This window comes from Oncorhynchus mykiss, chromosome 15 (genome assembly GCF_057628025.1).
Source record: "Oncorhynchus mykiss isolate SJ-2025 chromosome 15, ASM5762802v1, whole genome shotgun sequence".
In the NCBI taxonomy this organism is placed as follows: Eukaryota; Metazoa; Chordata; class Actinopteri; order Salmoniformes; family Salmonidae; genus Oncorhynchus; species Oncorhynchus mykiss.
The window spans coordinates 28,884,282-28,903,640 of record NC_143036.1 but is presented as its reverse complement, the minus strand read 5'-3'; the positions used below and the strand labels follow the sequence as shown (position 1 = coordinate 28,903,640).

The window sequence follows — 19,359 nt, the reverse complement described above, 5'->3', positions numbered from 1 at the left end:
GAGTATTTTCATTGTGGCTTGTTGTTTTGAAATACAGTGCACGTACTGTACATTGCTGTACTCCCAGCAGAACTCTGTGGCTCCATGGCTTAGTGCCAGGAATGCTACTGGTCTTTAAGTTAAACACAACCCCGGAGCAGGCTGGAGCAGATGGGACAGAATTAGCAGCAGCGTGCCCCTCAGTGAAAGGTGACTCTTAAAGAGACAGAACACACACTTCCCATAAAGTGAGAAACAGAATTAGCCACTTAGCGTTGGGCTGACTTATTCTGTATCTTATGTGGTCTGTGGGCTGTAAGTCTATGCATGTGTGTACGGTAGCTGTATAAACTGTAGGACTATATACTGCCTGATATTATTTTACTGTGTGTGTGTGTAAGAGAGATATATATAGAGATGGAGAGATAGAGAGATAGAGAGAGAGGAGAGAGGCAGAGAGAGAGTGGAGAGAGAAAGATAGAGAGATGGAGAGAGTGGAGAGTGAAGAGAGAGATAATGGAGAGAGAGAGAATGGAGAGAGAGAGAGAATGGAGAGAGAGACAGAATGGAGAGAGAGAGATAATGGAGAGAGAGAGAATGGAGAGAGAGAGAATGGAGAGAGAGAGAATGGAGAGAGAGAGAGACAGAGACAGAGAGAGACAGATACAGAGAGGGACAGAGAGATCGAGACAGAGACAGGGACAGAGACAGAGAGAGAGAGAGAGAATGGAGAGCGAGAGAATGGAGAGCGAGAGAATGGAGAGCGAGAGAATGGAGAGAGAGAGAGAGAATGAAGAGAGAGAGAATGGAGAGAGGGAATGGAGAGAGAGAAAATGGAGAGGGAGAGAGAGAGACAGAGACAGAGAGAGACAGAGACAGAGACAGAGACAGAGACAGAGACAGAGAGAGAGAGAGAGATGGAGAGAGAGACAGAGAGAGAAAGCTCTTTGTGGCTTAGAAGGACACTCAACAGGCTATTGTCACTCCTGGTAGAAGAGATATATATACAGTATCCAGCTCTGTTGACAGCCAAACTCATTCCATATCTGAGCTCATGAGCTCACTGAGAATAGCCTTGTCAGTCTCTCGACTGCTATGGGGTCTCTGTGTCCGCAAACAGACAGTGTACCTGGCCTCTCCTTTACAATGTGACCCTGACCAATGACAGAGAGAGCAAGGCCTATTTCCATCTTGTTCACACTCTGTACAGAGCACATGTCTCCTCTGTTAGCAAGAGAATGAGTAGCATGGAACAACAGAGAAGGTCAGTAACTTAGTGCTGGCGACCAACAGTAAAAGATGAACAAGTTGGCTGTAACATTTGTCCCATGTTATACAAAACCAGGCCAGAGATCGTGACAGGAGTTGATCGTCTCTGTGGTCATAGTGGGCGATTTCCATTGCGTGTGTAGTAGGATTAACTAGAGACCACTACGGCGGTCAGATACACACACACAAACACATGGGCCGTCCTTATTATCTGGTGTCAGCTGAGGTGTCTGTGTGATCTTGACCTTGATCGACTGTTGACCACACGCCACACAGAACACGAGACAGGGCCATCGTGGAAACAGAGAGGCGGTAAACAAGAGGCCATTCTGTCCGCACTCAAACACACACACTGTGCGTGTGAATTATACAATCTGTAAACAAGGCATGTAGTGGACTGAGGAGGAGGGATAATGTGACACAGACAACAGTGTTGTTCAGCTCTGCTCATGGTAAGTTCCCCACCTCTGACAAAGACGTAAGCAGAGTAGGTCTCGTATTTAGACTTGGTGGTGATGCGCAGGGTGTAGAGACCCTCGTCCTCCTTGTTCAGGTGTGTCAGGGTCAGCGTGGCCTTGTCTCCACTCCAGTGCATGTGACACCACTTGGAGGGCTGCAGAAGAACATCTGACGGAGAGAGAGAGAGACACACAGAGGGAGAGAAAGAGAGAGATGAGGTTATAATGGATGGATAACCTAGTCAGATCTAAAGACAAACACAGAGTGGGGGGGTGTGAGGGTGAGGGGGTGGGACCCCCTTCCAGGCAAACTAACAACCCAAGGACCACCATCATATGCCAGCAAAACAAATGTTTTCCAGTTTTGTCTTATCATCAGGTGAAGGATAATTCAGTCTTGTGTCAGGTGAACTGTCGAGTCCTCAACTTTGGTCTTATCATTTTCCCATCATTTCCAAACTGTTCCCTTTCAATTGCTGCCGTGCTTACGCATATGCATTTCCTATTTCTTCTGTAAGAATCTTTTCAATTTAGCCCTGTCCCATAAGCCCAATTCCCATAAGGGTAAAGGGTTAAAAGGTTAGTCGTGTTGGCAAAAATTAATAGCCAAGCCAAGAAAGCTTACCAGCAACCAGCAGCACTTGCCCGCACTGGTAGCCTATTCGTGGGTGCTTTTTCAAAGCCTATGTCTGATACTCAAGTCAGTGATTGGGTCTAATGAGTGTAATTATCTAAATATTAGAAGCGGAGAAATAAAGTTGACATCATTAGAAAGAAGATCTACTCCACTTTTCTAATGTAGGTATGTCATTCAAAAAGAAAATATATTTTTATTTACTATACATATACTGTATAAAAATAAATATATTTTATTAGAAAAGTGGAGTAGATCTTCTTTCTATATATATATATATATATATATATATATATATATATTTATATATAATATATATAATATATATTATATATATTTATATATATTTTTTAATATATCTTTTTTGAGGACTCCCTGCGGTACCTTTGTGGACCCCTAGTGGGGCTGTGAACCTCCGGTTGAATACCCATTTTACAGGGTTGAATTGGTCCTACACCTACACAACTTTTCGGGGTACAGACTAATTGTAATATGTTAAACACATGACATATGTACAGTATACCTTAAATCACAGCTGACATACACATAATCACAAGTAGCTCTCGGTCTCATGTGTTCTGCCTATCAGCGAGTCTTAGATATGGAGACGAACATACAGTATCAGTGGCCTAATGTATCACACAGATGACAACTGGGTAGGTCTCAGCCAAGGAACCTCCAGGAGTGTCTCTCTCCATAGCCCAGGGGTCGTATGTATCAAGCATCTCAGAATAGGTGTGCTGATCTAGGATCAGATCTTGCCTGTCCATGTAACCTTATTCAAACACTGGCAAGAGTTTCCAGAGCTCTGGGGCTTCACCTACCATCTCTGTACCACTGAACTTCAGGCTGGTAGCGTGCCAGGTTGGGGGAGATGATGACTGTGGCACCCAGGCTCATGGTTTCGCCCTCCCGTCCGAACGACACGCCAAACCCGTCCACGATGTGGGTATCAAAGGTGATGCCATACTCAGAGATCAGGCCATCTGACAGGAAGGAGCACCAAACAACATGGGGTCAGAGTTCAGGTCGCCGTTGTGTTCCCATCATGCAACACTGTGTGGTGTGACACCTGAAATCTGACACCTGCGTGCATTATTATTCAAATCCAAGGGATGGGCGAACAAAGGGCAATTAGCTGTTCGTCGAAAATGCTAACTTTTTAGCATCTGTGTCCAAAAACCAATGCAAGTCATTATCTCTTATAGCATTTTTCACAATACATTTTTGACATTTTGGGATGATTGATGATCGATGATGTAACTTAACATTATCTGGTAGCGTTACATTTGATCCATTCCCTCCCAAGAGAAAGTGGCATGAAAAACAACTCCATACAGACATGGGTAAAACCATGACAGGGACAGACAGGGATGTGAACAGGAACACCTTGATGTTCCAACATATGTCCAATCTTAGCATCTAATTCGATTGTAATATTCATTGAAAAGGGATTATGAACATGACTAATCAACAACAATTGAGTTTAGATAAAACTAGAACTCTTCAGGCTTCGTCGCCGTGTAGGGGAAGGGGGATACCTAGTCAGTTGCAAAACTCAATGCATTCAACCGAAATGTGTCTTCCGCATTTCACCCAACCCCTCTGAATTAGTATGTAGCGAATCAGATGCTCTTCAGATGACAGTAATCTATATTCTCAAATCAATATTATCCAGGTTGTAAGCTATAGTGTTTGTTTCTCTATATTGCTTCATGTCACACTCGAGTTTACAGTATTCAACTTCCAAGGCTCTATAACATACAATTTCAAAAACCTCATACTTGCCAAAACGTTCAAGTATTCTGTTGTTTAAGATTTTCAAAAAAGGGTCACGTTTGTCACGCTGAACCATCTGTGGATCTCTCCCAGGCAATTCAACGATTATTACTAAGGTATGATTGCAGGCTCTTTCCAAACAGATGCACAAATAGTGATCATGCATACACATTGAGTGACACAGTGAATACTCTAAGTAGGCCAAAGACGCCATCAAACCAGAGCAGAGTTTTTATAAAGACCCTGTTACCTTCATTGTCTGTTGACCTTGCTGTGCCCAGTGTCAAGGGAACAAAAAAGCTGTTAGCACCCATAGCTTCCCCGGGTTCTCCCACCACCTCCCTCCAACCCTCTCCTCAAAACTAACCACAGTGTTCCAGCTTAGCATACTGCAAATCGTTTATGTTAATACGGTTTAGTATATATTAGTATATTTTTTTTTTCTTCATGTTAATACTATACATGTAATATATATGAGTATTGAGTAAGTGATTATATACAGTATGAGTACATATGATATTATATTCCTCTGACTTACGTCTGGGCATGGGGAGAGCCTCCTCTACCTCTCCTTTGAATCCTAGAGTAGAATGAACAAATAGGTGCTTGTTATTAACATGTTATTACTGTGTTGTGGTTGACAGAAAAATGGGACAAAGAATTGACTTTCTCTCTTTTAAACTTACAATACACCTTGCGAGAGCAGCAATTAGGACAATGGTTGTCAAAATGGAGTAATCATGGGTGGTTATTGTCTACTCTATTTCATTGCAGAGGCACAATATGACCCGTTATCTAACAGAGGCAATAACATACTGTGACATATTGAAACGTACTCTTAACAACGATGGAGGCAAAGGAGGAGAGCTCTCCCTTGCTGTTCATGGCAGAAACACGATACTGTGCAGTATCATCGAAATCACATCTGAAACACACACAGAGAGAGAGAGAGAGAGAGAGAGAGAGAGAGAGAGAGAGAGACAGAGAGAGAGACAGAGACAGAGAGACAGAGAGACAGAGAGACAGAGAGACAGAGAGACAGAGAGACAGAGAGAGAGTGAGAGGTGAATCGATGTCCCAGATACACATGTTTCTGTCTCCTAATGGTTCACGTGTACGTTAATACCCTCTCTCCACCCCCCTCCCCGCTCGGACATGGAAATCAACACACAGCTATGTGAGCTGGGACTGTAAAATGCTCCAGAACTCCAGGCCGGGAATAGTCTGGGAATAAATAGACACTGTGATGATGCCATCATGTGTCAGCTGCTAGATGCGTCTGTATGAATGTTATGTGTGCTTAGATTCTATCACGGAAATATACTTCCCAACTTTCTACAGAGAGGAAGCAACAAGCTACATGTGTGGTTGAGTTTGGACGACTGTGAGAAAACAAAATAATATCTCTCTCCATCTGACACAGCTCAGGAGACACTTAAGTGTTAAGTCCTTTGTGAAGTGGCCTAAAATAAGCCACAACAGGGGCCCTCTATCTCCAAATAATTCCTCTGGTGGGGGAAAAGGGCTATCTTTAGGCGTCCTCTTTGTTATCGAGAGGCAAGCTGCAAAATGTCTCGGATCATGTATAGCCTTCACCAACAGCCTTCTGGTGTCTGTCTATAGCTCACAAAGCTCGTCAGGGCACTGGCCAATAGACAGGCAGGCAGGCTAGTGGACAGGCAGACAGAGAGACGGACAGAGCGAGAGTCAGAGAGGGGTCTCGATTTCACACATTTCTCAAACCTACTTCTAAGAACCACAATCCACTGTCCCTCGAGTTCCCAATGTGAGCCCGTCCAAACATTCCCATGGTTGTCAGTGTGCCCACACACTCTGGCCCACCACAACGTTTTTCTGACCTTTCCTGAGAGTGGCGATTGTATTACACCATGAAGGGGTGTTAAAGGGACGTGGTGGTGACATCACACTGACATTTTACCACAGCCAGAGATGACTGTGGCTTGTTTGAAAGTATCTGTTAATACACAGCAATGAGCCTCACAGAGAAGACATGGGCATGCATGTATCAAGCGACTCAGAGTAGGAGTTCTGATCTAGGATCAGGTGCCCGCATGTCCATGTAATCTTATTTGTTTAGATCTAAAATGCTAAACTGATCCTAAATCAGCACTCCTACTCTGAGATGAGTGGTACATAGTGGAAGATCCTGTGGCTTTGGGGTAGTGCCTACCTGTTGATCTCCAATGAGTGCACGTTGTAGCTGCTCTCTAGCTTATACTTGCCTGGGTGGGCCATTGGGTCGATTGTCACATTGTTTTTGTACCTTGTTGTGGATAGAGGAGAGAAGAGAAGGCAAGGGAAGCAGAGAGGGGGATGAAAAGCAGGACAATGGAGTGTTAAAGTACAGCTCTGAATCAGCATAGAGACGGCAGCTAAATAGACACCAGAGAAGTATTTATAGTGTGTTTTATAGTTTTTAAGTGCGATGACATGAGGATAGGATTGAGAGGGCCGTAATTGCTAATGCTCTATCCATAAGGGATTGATTTGGTGTTTATTGTGTTAGTGATCACTTGGTCATGTTAAGGTGTATCCAGGGAGGTGTGTGCGTGTGCATGTATGTGCATGTGTGTGAGTGCAGTACTCACCAGACAACCCGTGGGTCAGGCCACCCAGAGACAGTACAGTGCAGCCTGACACACTGCTTCTCCCACACCGTGTGGGAGCGAGGCTTAATCACAAACTCTGGGGCGTGCATCAGGCTATCCTTGTTCATACGCTTGTGGTGCTCCTCGTTCTCATAGATCTGGGGATCAATGTGTTCATTAAGCCTTCATAGAGCCTTCGCAAGGCTCAACACATTCTCAGGCATAACAGGCACAGCACATTATGATAGCACATTCTCATGGTGCAACAGTAAAACACTATACCTCCCGAACCCTTGCAGAAAACCCTTGCCCATCAATTCATGATGCATCCTCGAAACAAACACAAGGCATTTAACAAGGCATTTGCGAGGTAATGAGTCAGAGCTGAATCCGAACTTGATATCTGTGTAAGTAACAAAAGTAAAAATACAAAAAAGTTACATGGGCTGATATCAAGTTATGGATTCGGGCATCTGACCTCTTTACATATGCAGACTCCATGCACTTCTCTGGTCACAGCGAAGTCCTAATGAGTCATTGATTTATGATCTCGGAATAACTATGGGTATGAAAACCTACTTGTGGATCCAATAACCCTTAACACATCATCCGACAACACTCGATGAACACTACCCCTCTGTGTCTTAAGAAACCAGAGCTCCTGAGGAATGTCTCACCCAGTGACATGGCGTGTTGGCAGTGTTGGCAGTCTAAATATAGTGTGTGCCCCCCACTCAATGGTTACTGTAGCTCTTATGATCCTCCTGAGTGATTGGGGCAGGATATTCCTTGACATAAACACTTGAGTGAGGGACACAAATAAGCTTCCAAGGGGAGTGGAAGCAGAGAAGAATGAATCAATGGACTGAAACATCGCTCTTGTGGCAATAGTTTTCCTGTGATACTTTGCTAATGGATTTCTTAAGGTGTTCCCTCTGTGATGTCACAAACGTGAATGTTCTTCTCTATGATGTCACAAAGGTAAATAAATACTCTTCTCTATGACGCCACTGAGGGAAACAATGTCACTCTGTGATCTAACAAAGAGAAAGAATTGTCCAGTCAGAAGTCAACAAACTAACTATAATGCATTACGATATCACGAAAGAGAGTATTTTCCAGTATTACCCAATGTGATGTCACAATGGAATCCCACCCTCTAAGACGTCACAAAGACTAAATTTTCCCCATTCTGATGCCAGGAGGGAGAGTATTATCCAGTATTCCTCAATGTGATGTGACAAAGGAACACACTCTCCTATATGATCCTATCAGGATCCTGAACTAACCCTCTTGCTCAGGGAGATGCGCTCGGCTGATTCGCGCATGGACACCTTCCTAGACGTCTGCTCCGTCCGCTCCATCTCCAACCCACTGGTGAACAGATTCCTCCGGGCCATGTATCCAGCACTCTCCTTCACCCGGGCCTCCTCAGTATCCGAAAACCCACTGGCATATTCCTGACTAGGGTGGGGGAGCAAAGCCAGGGAGGGGAGTGGGCAGTGGGGTTATTTTCATGGTCATTGGTCAGAACCACTCGCTGAAATAAATAAAAAATCACTAAGGTTCAAAGGTCGATGGCTCGTTTACCTGCCCCTGAAGATGGGCACTACATAGCCGATAATCTGGTTCTCTTTGTCCATAGCCAGGTAGGTGGGCTTGGCTCTCTTGGGCATTGGGCTCAGTCTGCTCTCCTCCAGGCCAGAGTATGAGGAACTAAGTCTAAGACACAGGATAGTGTCAGTACAGCAGTGTAATAACATCTAACTAAGGTGAATGTAATCTGGAGGGGTGGATGAGGAGGAGAAACTAAGTTACGGGGCATATTAATCATCAACATGGAGGGTGGCTTAGGTGGGTTTAGCAGCATTTTTTTTTATAACGATCTCAAACTGTGCAACAAAAATAAATAAAACCTGAGCACAGCAGTTAAGTTCAAAATGAATTATCAACCAGGAGGGTGACTTAGGCGCATTTATCTGCATTTCTATTCAATCTCTCAAACTGTGCAAAGAGGAAAGAGAAAAACCCTGTGCACAGCAGTGCATCGTCTACCAACAAACCTGGTGTAGCTACAAGGGATAGGCGTCGTTCGTTCATGCAGTGCAACGACATGTCTGCAATGACAAAATCAAAAGATAGAATTAAGACACGGTCGGCCGTCTGTCGTCAGCAGTGTGCGGTGTTGGACACTTGTTTTACTATCTCAAACTCTTTACACACACACACATATAAAATGGACCAACGAGATGGAATGAAATGAAACATGGTGGTCAAAGGAGAGGAGGTGAAAGGGGGGACACGCAGGCGACCTCATCCCAAAAAGGAATAGGAGAGGAGAGATCCGCAGCTGAAAAACCCACCAACCTGAAACTCTACGAACCGAACACTCAGCACGAGCATTATTTGGGTTGCGCCAAATTGATTCTCGCAATATCAACAGGTTGTGCACAGTACTGCGCATTATTGGCCAAACAAATCGCCAGGCAATAAGAAACAGGGCCCCACACATCACGTATGTGTCATGTTGTGTCTTGTCTCTGTCCTTTCCCTTCACCCTGTCTCCCTCTGCTGGTCGTTGTTATGTTACCTTTTCTCCCCCGCTTTCCCCCAGCTGTCCCTTGTCTCCTCTAACTACCCGTTCCCCACCTGTTCCCTGTTTCCCTCTGATTAGGTCCCTATATCTCTCTCTGTTTCTGCTCCTGTCCTTGTCGGATTCTTGTTTGTTTGTGTTTCATGCCTGAGCCAGACTATCGTCATGTTTGCTGTAACCTTGTCCTGTCCTGTCGGAATCTGCCGGTCTATCTGAGCCTACCTAAGTTTGGTTATTAAAGAAGCTCTGTTTAAGTTAGTTCGCTTTTGGGTCCTCATTCACTCACCATAACAGAAGAATCCGACCAAGAATGGACCCAGCGACTTCGGATCCTCTCCACTCAGCCGTCGGAATCCAGGGAGCGATGCTCGGCAGACACGAGCAGGAAGTGTCTGCTGCTCGACATGCCGTTGAGACCCTGGCCACCCAAGTCTCCAACCTCACAGAACAGGTTCACCATCTCCGCCTCGATCCACCGGCCACTTCCAGGGCTTTCGAATCTCCGGAGCCCAGAATCAATAACCCGCCGTGTTACTCTGGGGAGCCCACTGAATGCCGCTCGTTCCTCACCCAGTGTGATATTGTGTTTTCTCTCCAGCCCAACACTTACTCCAGGAGCACTGCTCGTGTCGCCTACGTCATATCTCTCCTTATTGGACGGGCTCGTGAGTGGGGCACGGCAATCTGGGAGGCAAGGGCTGAGTGTACTAACCAGTATCAGGACTTTAAGGAGGAGATGATACGGGTTTTTGATCGATCTGTTTTTGGGGAGGAGGCTTCCAGGGCCCTGTCTTCCCTATGTCAAGGTAATCGATCCATAACAGACTACTCTATTGAGTTTCGCACTCTTGCTGCCTCCAGTGGCTGGAACGAGCCGGCTTTGCTCGCTCGTTTTCTGGAGGGTCTCCGCGCAGAGGTAAAGGATGAGATTCTCTCCCGGGAGGTCCCTTCCAGCGTGGATTCCCTGATTGAACTCGCTATTCGCATTGAGCGACGGGTTGATCTGCGTCACCGAGCTCGTGGAAAGGAGCTCGCGTTCTCCGTTGCTCCCCTCTCCGCATCACTACCATCTTCCTCTGCCGGCTCGGGAGCTGAGCCTATGCAGCTGGGAGGTATCCGCATCTCGACTAAGGAGAGGGAACGGAGAATCACCAACCGCCTCTGTCTCTATTGCGGTTCTGCTGGTCATTTTGTCACTTCATGTCCAGTAAAAGCCAGAGCTCATCAGTAAGCGGAGGGCTACTGGTGAGCGCTACTACTCCTGTCTCTCCTTCAAGATCCTGCACTACCTTGTCGGTCCATCTACGCTGGACCGGTTCGTCAGCTTCCTGCAGTGCCTTAATAGACTCTGGGGCGGAGGGCTGTTTTATGGACGAGACCTGGGCTCGGGAACATGACATTCCTCTCAGACAGTTAAGGGAGTCCACGGCCTTGTTCGCCCTGGATGGTAGTCCTCTCCCCAGGATTCAGCGTGAGACGCTACCTTTAACCCTCACTGTTTCTGGTAATCATAGCGAAACCATTTCTTTTTTGATTTTTCGTTCACCTTTTACACCTGTTGTTTTGGGCCATCCCTGGCTAGTTTCTCATAATCCTTCCATTAATTGGTCTAGTAATTCTATCCTCTCCTGGAACGTCTCTTGTCATGTGAAATGTTTAATGTCTGCTATCCCTCCTGTTTCCTCTGTCTCTTCTTCACAGGAGGAGCCTGGTGATTTGACAGGGGTGCCGGAGGAATATCACGATCTGCGCACGGTGTTCAGTCGGTCCAGGGCCACCTCTCTTCCTCCACACCGGTCGTATGATTGTAGTATTGATCTCCTTCCGGGAACCACTCCCCCCCGGGGTAGACTATACTCTCTGTCGGCTCCCGAACGTAAGGCTCTCGAGGATTATTTGTCTGTAGCTCTTGACGCCGGTACCATAGTCCCCTCCTCCTCTCCCGCCGGAGCGGGGTTTTTTTTTGTCAAGAAGAAGGACGGGTCTCTGCGCCCCTGCATAGATTATCGAGGGCTGAATGACATAACAGTTAAGAATCGTTATCCGCTTCCTCTTATGTCTTCAGCCTTCGAGATCCTGCAGGGAGCCAGGTTTTTCACTAAGTTGGACCTTCGTAACGCTTACCATCTCGTGCGCATCAGGGAGGGGGACGAGTGGAAGACGGCGTTTAACACTCCGTTAGGGCACTTTGAATACCGGGTTCTTCCTTTCGGCCTCGCTAACGCTCCAGCTGTCTTTCAGGCATTAGTCAATGATGTCCTGAGAGACATGCTGAACATCTTTGTTTTCGTTTACCTTGACGATATCCTGATTTTTTCACCGTCACTCCAGATTCATGTTCAGCACGTTCGACGTGTCCTCCAGCGCCTTTTAGAGAATTGTCTTTTTGTGAAGGCTGAGAAGTGCACTTTTCATGCCTCCTCCGTCACATTTCTCGGTTCTGTTATTTCCGCTGAAGGCATTAAGATGGATCCCGCTAAAGTCCAAGCTGTCATTGATTGGCCCGTCCCTAAGTCACGCGTCGAGCTGCAGCGCTTTCTCGGCTTCGCGAACTTCTATCGTCGTTTCATCCGTAATTTCGGTCAGGTGGCCGCTCCTCTCACAGCCCTTACTTCTGTCAAGACGTGCTTTAAGTGGTCCGTTTCCGCCCAGGGAGCTTTTGATCTCCTCAAGAATCGTTTTACATCCGCTCCTATCCTTGTTACACCTGACGTCTCTAGACAGTTCGTTGTCGAGGTTGACGCGTCAGAGGTGGGCGTGGGAGCCATTCTTTCTCAGCGCTCCCTCTCTGACGACAAGGTCCACCCATGCGCGTATTTTTCTCATCGCCTGTCGCCGTCGGAACGCAACTATGATGTGGGAAACCGCGAACTGCTCGCCATCCGGTTAGCCCTAGGCGAATGGCGACAGTGGTTGGAGGGGGCGACCGTTCCTTTTGTCGTTTGGACTGACCATAGGAACCTTGAGTACATCCGTTCTGCCAAACGACTTAATGCGCGTCAGGCGCGTTGGGCGCTGTTTTTCGCTCGTTTCGAGTTCGTGATTTCTTATCGTCCGGGCTCTAAGAACACCAAGCCTGATGCTTTATCTCGTCTCTTCAGTTCTTCAGTAGCCTCCACTGACCCCGAGGGGATTCTCCCTGAGGGGCGTGTTGTCGGGTTGACTGTCTGGGGAATTGAGAGGCAGGTAAAGCAAGCGCTCACTCACACTCCGTCGCCGCGCGCTTGTCCTAGGAACCTTCTTTTCGTTCCCGTTCCTACTCGTCTGGCCGTTCTTCAGTGGGCTCACTCTGCCAAGTTAGCCGGCCACCCTGGCGTTCGGGGTACGCTTGCTTCCATTCGCCAGCGTTTTTGGTGGCCCACCCGGGAGCATGACACGCGTCGTTTCGTGGCTGCTTGTTCGGTCTGCGCGCAGACTAAGTCCGGTAACTCCCCTCCTGCCGGCCGTCTCAGGCCGCTTCCCATTCCCTCTCGACCGTGGTCTCACATCGCCTTAGATTTTGTCACCGGACTGCCTTCGTCAGCGGGGAAGACTGTTATTCTTACGGTTGTCGATAGGTTCTCTAAGGCGGCCCATTTCATTCCCCTTGCTAAGCTTCCTTCTGCTAAAGAGACGGCACAAATCATCATCGAGAATGTTTTCAGAATTCATGGCCTTCCGTCAGACGTCGTTTCGGACAGAGGTCCGCAATTCACGTCTCAATTTTGGAGGGAGTTTTGCCGTTTGATTGGGGCTTCCGTCAGTCTCTCTTCCGGCTTTCACCCCCAGTCTAACGGTCAAGCAGAACGGGCCAATCAGACTATTGGTCGCATCTTACGCAGTCTTTCTTTTCGCAACCCTGCGTCTTGGTCAGAACAGCTCCCCTGGGCAGAATACGCCCACAACTCGCTTCCTTCGTCTGCGACCGGGCTATCTCCTTTTCAGAGTAGCCTCGGGTACCAGCCTCCGCTGTTCTCATCTCAGTTCGCCGAGTCCAGCGTCCCCTCCGCTCAGGCTTTTGTCCAACGTTGCGAGCGCACCTGGAAGAGGGTCAGGTCTGCACTTTGCCGTTATAGGACGCAGACTGTGAGGGCTGCTAATAAGCGTAGAACTAAGAGTCCTAGATATTGTCGCGGTCAGAGAGTTTGGCTCTCCACTCAGAACCTTCCCCTTAAGACGGCTTCTCGCAAGTTGACCCCGCGGTTCATTGGTCCGTTCCGTATTTCTCGGGTCATTAATCCTGTCGCAGTTCGACTTCTTCTTCCGCGATACCTTCGTCGCGTCCACCCGGTCTTCCATGTCTCCTGTATTAAGCCCGTTCTTCGCGCCCCCGCTCGTCTTCCCCCCCCCCCCCCCCATCCTTGTCGAGGGCGCACCCATCTACAGGGTCCGCAGGATTTTGGACATGCGTCCACGGGGCCGTGGTCACCAGTACCTTGTCGATTGGGAGGGGTACGGTCCTGAGGAGAGGAGTTGGGTTCCCTCTCGGGACGTGCTGGACCGTGCGCTGATCGAGGATTTCCTCCGTTGCCGCCAGGTTTCCTCCTCGAGTGCGCCAGGAGGCGCTCGGTGAGTGGGGGGGTACTGTCATGTTGTGTCTTGTCTCTGTCCTTTCCCTTCACCCTGTCTCCCTCTGCTGGTCGTTGTTATGTTACCTTTTCTCCCCCGCTTTCCCCCAGCTGTCCCTTGTCTCCTCTAACTACCCGTTCCCCACCTGTTCCCTGTTTCCCTCTGATTAGGTCCCTATATCTCTCTCTGTTTCTGCTCCTGTCCTTGTCGGATTCTTGTTTGTTTGTGTTTCATGCCTGAGCCAGACTATCGTCATGTTTGCTGTAACCTTGTCCTGTCCTGTCGGAATCTGCCGGTCTATCTGAGCCTACCTAAGTTTGGTTATTAAAGAAGCTCTGTTTAAGTTAGTTCGCTTTTGGGTCCTCATTCACTCACCATAACAGTATGTGTCTGCAATGTGCATACAACCAACACGTGGCTCATATCACACGTGATAATCCCATACAACAAACGCAGGCCAGATCCTTGAGAATGGAGAGTGGGATCAGGATTGGAGTCATTCTCCAGGAGGATGCTGGCAGCCGATCTCCAAGAAAAGCAGAGACGGAACACGTAAGAACATGTTTAATACAGAAAATACCACCAGAGCTCAGGAAGCCCGTCTCATAAACCATGACAATTTTCACATCGTGTCTCTGTACTCCCCAGAGGTCCCTCACAGCATAATGTGTAGTATGGGCTGTACACAAGGGAGTAATATAGATTCTAGACCCTCTCCCTGGGAATAGCTCTGGGAACAGGGTGACAGGGGGGGGGGGGGGTCAAAGTGCTGATAAGGAGAGGGTGGGAGGACCACAGGAGCAAGAAGGGCTGAGAATGCCACTTGGCATTGTAGGATCAGGGTTGGAAAAACACTCATCTAGATGGATTACGATAAGGCGCGCTCTTATTCCAGAATGTGAATGCAGGAAAGGCAATCCGCATTCAATTAGTATTCCTAGCGGAACAATTGGTATGTCAGCACAATACCATAAACATCTCCAGTGCATAACTGCTGGTATGTCACCATCATCATCAGACTATAATAAACACAGGGAAAGCTGGGTAAATTCCTCAAAGCACGTGGTTCAATCATGAAGGCCCAAATGAGGGACCATTAGCTACACAGACACCCTTTGACCTCCCATGCACACTGTCAAGGCCAGTGTACTGTATCTACACTACAGAGAGGCCAGGTGCTCCTAAGAGAAAGACCCCAACATTTCAACACGCCTTCGTCCAATAAAATAAACAATTCAAACAGCAATTAATGTCCTAGGGGCGGCAGGTAGCCTGGCAGGTAGGAACGTTGGGCAAGTAACCGAAAGGTTGCTGGATCGAATCCCCGAGCTGACAAGGTAAAAATCTGTCATTCAGCACCTTAACTCAGAGGCAACTTCAAACCATGTCTCCAGAGCACAAAGAAGCAGAAGGCTCTAGGAGAAGTATGCTTAAAAGCCATATGCTTTATGGACTCACTCAAAGTCTTTGCTTAGTGTGAGATGAAGTCCCCCAATGGAATACTGTACTGGCTGAACAAAATAAAACCTCTTAATAGGGAAACACGACTTTCAGAAAGGAAACAAATGAAACTGGGGTTTAGACAACTCGAAGAGATAATTACCACAGCTCACATTCCCTGGGACATGGTATGCACGGGCCAGGATGCTATTTCAGTCTATAAGCCATATACCATAACATTCCTTTAAAGCTTGCTTCTACCCAACCTTCAGCAAACATTTTATGACGACCGAGTCAATGTGAATCTGAGTTGTCCTATTGCTGGTAAACTGAACTATAGTGGGAAAAGTTAGTCTTAGAAGAACTAGAAAAGGTTAGTCTTAGAAGAACTAGAAAAGGTTAGTCTTAGAAGAAAAAGTGCATTTGTTCAGAAGCAGTCGGGGCAGCGTGCAGCAAACACCGCTATGAAAGCTGGGATGCACAGTATCCATGCTTAGGGCTCCTTGGAATTTCATGCAGGATTCACAGACATATTCTATAATTTTAGAATGTTTTTAGAGAAAATAGATAAGGTTGTAGAATGTTACTGGGAGTGGTAGAAAACCTTAACACGGCAGGTGTAGAAGCAGGAAGTGGAGGTGAAAAAAAGAAAATTGGTAGAAGCCGAGAAAGGATGGTTACTAAGCGGGGACCACCAAGATAGGTGGTATGATATGGAGGGGGGGGGTTAAGAGGACAGCAGAGGTATCTTCTGACACCAGTATGGATGGGATGGATATGGACCAGAGCTACTGTACTGCTGGGTGTCTTCCTCCTTCTTACCCACTGCTGGCACTGAGAGCGGCACTGGCACTGGCACTGGCTCTGCTGCTGCTGCGACGGGCGGCATAGCTGCTGCTGCTGCTTGACTGGTACTGGCTAACAGCCGATTCCAACTCCTTGCTGCGGTAACCACGGTCATAGTGGCGGTGATGTTTCTGGTAGAAAGGTGTGGATCCCGACATCCTGCACAAGCCCTGAATTCAGCCCGAGTCTCTTGTAGTCTGCCTGTCGGCTTAGCTAGTGTTTGAGAATGGTTTTGTTCAATACAGTTAGCATTGCTCCAAAATGTAGTCTATTTTTGTAAGCTATTACTTGTTTAATGTTTGGGTTTCATTTACAATTTGTCCTGATAATAAATTGTTGTTATTGTTTTACTTCATATAATCACAGAGGAAAGGTTATGACCTTCATTGTCTCTATTGGATTAGAGATGATTTTTATAACATTTTTGGGTGTCATATTTATGTCCAATGCACTGTGCACATAACTCAATCTACTATCAAATGTTTCTGATAGTTTAAATAGCCAAATAGAATTGGATAGATGTAGAATTAAAATCTCTAAGGATTTTTCTAATGGATCTAGGCCTATACTTACTGCATTTAAATAAAATGATTTTCAGATTTTTTAAATAATTAATGACTGTAGCCTGTTCTAAACGCAACAGGTGCATTTGTTTAATCCAATAGGGCACAATTTTAGAGTGAGGAGAGCTTGTGAATCTGAAATTCCAAATATCAGTGTGTGCACGGAGGCTGACATAGCACAGGATCACAAGGCAAAAAAAATCACACCATCGACATGCACACGAAACCTACAATAATATTCAACAACGAATTGTCAATATATATAAAACTCCTATTTTGGTGATGGAGCGGTAATTTATTTTGCCATCACTTACCTAGGCCAAAAAAGCTACCAACTGCTGCTGCTAGCAAAGGAAAAAGTGATCCAACTCCAGGTGTAAGCCAACAACGCTTGATATCCAGGCAACTCCGCAGGTAGGTGCGGTAGCAGAGGACAGGGCAGCCGTCTACTCAACAAAAATAATATTGGCACTGGGCGGAATGGCCAAGCCGCAGACGCGTCCTTTTATGGTGAGCAGGCCTGATAAATATAGACGTGAGCAGAACGGAGGGAAGCTATCTGAACTCTCAGAAGACAGCAGCACACCCAACCTAGTTCAGTTAAATGTGAATATGTTGGTCATTGCCGAGTACAACTTATTTGCAACGTTCAAAATGACTCCACCTGTTGGCCTATATTGAAGGCTTTGCTAGGCCTACTGTACAAAACATCTGCAGCCTGTCATTACTCATCGTCAGTGTCCCGTTAACTGATTACTTTATAAGTATGGTATTTAAACATTGGTATTTCCTTATACGGTATACCTTACATTTATTAATGACTATCAAGGTTATTGTCAATATATAATATTCACATATGGAAAGGTCACGGTAGAGTGCCTGACATGAACATGACATTTTGGTTGGACCTTGTGTGCCAATGAAGTGATATTCCCCTTCATTTTAATCTTATTTTGCCAGGTAGGCCTATATACCACTCTGATCGGTCTTACTGGGCTGACCTCCTGATCCCATAACCTGGACTTCATCTTCAAGAGGAATAAAAGGTGTAATTTCCGTCTCATATTGTGCCTGTGCCAATATTCCTACACTTGACGAACGGTTGTCTTGGCTCCTCACCAGAAGAGCTTCAGCTGTGTCTGTGACTAACTATAGCCATGCTATTTTTGCCTGTGTCACACAACAAATGCCGGTTAGCATTGTGTGTGTTTGTGATGGCGCGGTGTCTGTGTGTGTGTGTCTGAGAGAGAGATAGAGAGAGAGAGAGAGAGAGAACGCTCATACCCATCATTTTATTATATTTCCTTGTCATTGGAGTCTGGATGGAACTCCACTCCTTGCAGGCAATAGCCTTTTGACCCTGCATGTGAAATTGACAAACGTGACGTTCCCTGAGTAGTGAGTGAATACTGAAGCGATGAAGAATCTAAGACGAGGCCTACACATGCATGGCGTGGTTCACTCTTTACTTGTTACAACTTTTCAAGACAGGTGATCCAAGTTTAAGCCTTATTCCTAGCATCACTAGACAAACATCTTCATCGCACTATTTCCAGGAAACAGATCCTGAAGGCATTTTTGAGATCTTTAGGAGTTCCTACTGATACGGCCAATCAGAAACCTATGAATGTACAATATAACATAGGACCAGCCATGCAGGTCCTATAATTCAGGATTATTGGATCTCTTTGGGATCAGCTCTGTGCGTGATTGAACATCAAAGGGGATTGCGCTCTTATTCAATGGGGTTTAACCTAAAAGGTCCAGAGATGTACAGTAATCTAAGGCTAAGCCCCCTTTCCCCTAACAGTGTGTCAATCATAATTCACATTAAGGATGTATTTCTTGAAAACGTCTCCACAGTTCTGTTGAACGTTCAGGTGCCCTCCCAGCCAGGAATGTGATAACATGGTGGGCTAATGACTTCATCACACCCTGCAGTAAATCAGAAGGATGGTCCAATGCCACTAGTGTGTCTATATCCCAATTGGCACCCTATTCCCTATAGCGCACAATGTACAATGTGCATTTCGGGAAGTATTCAGATTTTCACATTTTGTAACATTACGGCCTTATTCTAAAACTGATTAAATCATTTTCCCCCTCATCAATCTACACACAATACCCCATAACGAGAAAGTAAAAACAGGTTTTTAGAATTGTTTGCTAATGTATTCAAAATAAAAAACTGAAATAAGAATTCAGACCCTTTACTCAGTACTTTGTGGAAGTACCTTTGGCAGCGATTACAGCCTCGAACACCTATGTGTGAATGCTATTAATTGACTACAGCTCAGAGTTCAACACCATAGTGCCCTTCACTAAGCTAAGGACCCTGGGACTAAACACCTCCCTCTGCAACTGGATTATGGACTTCCTGACAGACCGCCCCCAGGTGGTAAGGGTAGGTAACAACACATCCGCCACGCTGATCCTCAACATGGGGTGCATGCTCAGTCCCCTCTTGTTCTACCTGTTCACTCATGACTGTATGGCCAGGCACGACTCCAACACCATCATCAAGTTTGCCGATGACACAACAGTGGTAGGCCTGACCACCAACAATGATGAAACAGCCTAAAGGGAGGCGGTGAGACCTGGCCGTGTGGTGCCAGGACAACAACCTCTCCTTCAACGTGAT

General features: G+C 46.5%; 1 protein-coding gene across 9 annotated transcripts in view; it reads right to left on the bottom strand.

Annotated features, from left to right (window-relative positions):
* The window catches only part of myom1b (myomesin 1b), a 40,625-nt gene extending 22,764 nt beyond the window's left edge, over positions 1–17,861 (bottom strand). For 3 of the 9 annotated variants that reach the window (XM_090199807.1, XM_021562950.3, XM_021562951.3), the window contains exons 1-11: positions 17,033–17,861; positions 16,132–16,368; positions 8,792–8,845; positions 8,319–8,450; positions 8,018–8,192; positions 6,729–6,886; positions 6,311–6,403; positions 4,956–5,044; positions 4,658–4,699; positions 3,165–3,326; positions 1,714–1,875 (exon numbers count right to left, since the gene is read on the bottom strand). In XM_090199807.1, the coding sequence (XP_090055933.1) occupies positions 1,714–1,875; positions 3,165–3,326; positions 4,658–4,699; positions 4,956–5,044; positions 6,311–6,403; positions 6,729–6,886; positions 8,018–8,192; positions 8,319–8,450; positions 8,792–8,845; positions 16,132–16,313 (1,249 nt within the window). In that variant the 5' untranslated portion in view covers positions 16,314–16,368; positions 17,033–17,861. The remainder of the gene's footprint in view (positions 1–1,713; positions 1,876–3,164; positions 3,327–4,657; positions 4,700–4,955; positions 5,045–6,310; positions 6,404–6,728; positions 6,887–8,017; positions 8,193–8,318; positions 8,451–8,791; positions 8,846–16,131; positions 16,369–17,032) is intronic. The other 6 variants (XM_090199809.1, XM_090199812.1, XM_090199808.1 and 3 more) reach the window with 4 other exon arrangements.
* Between the last annotated feature and the right edge of the window lie 1,498 nt (positions 17,862–19,359).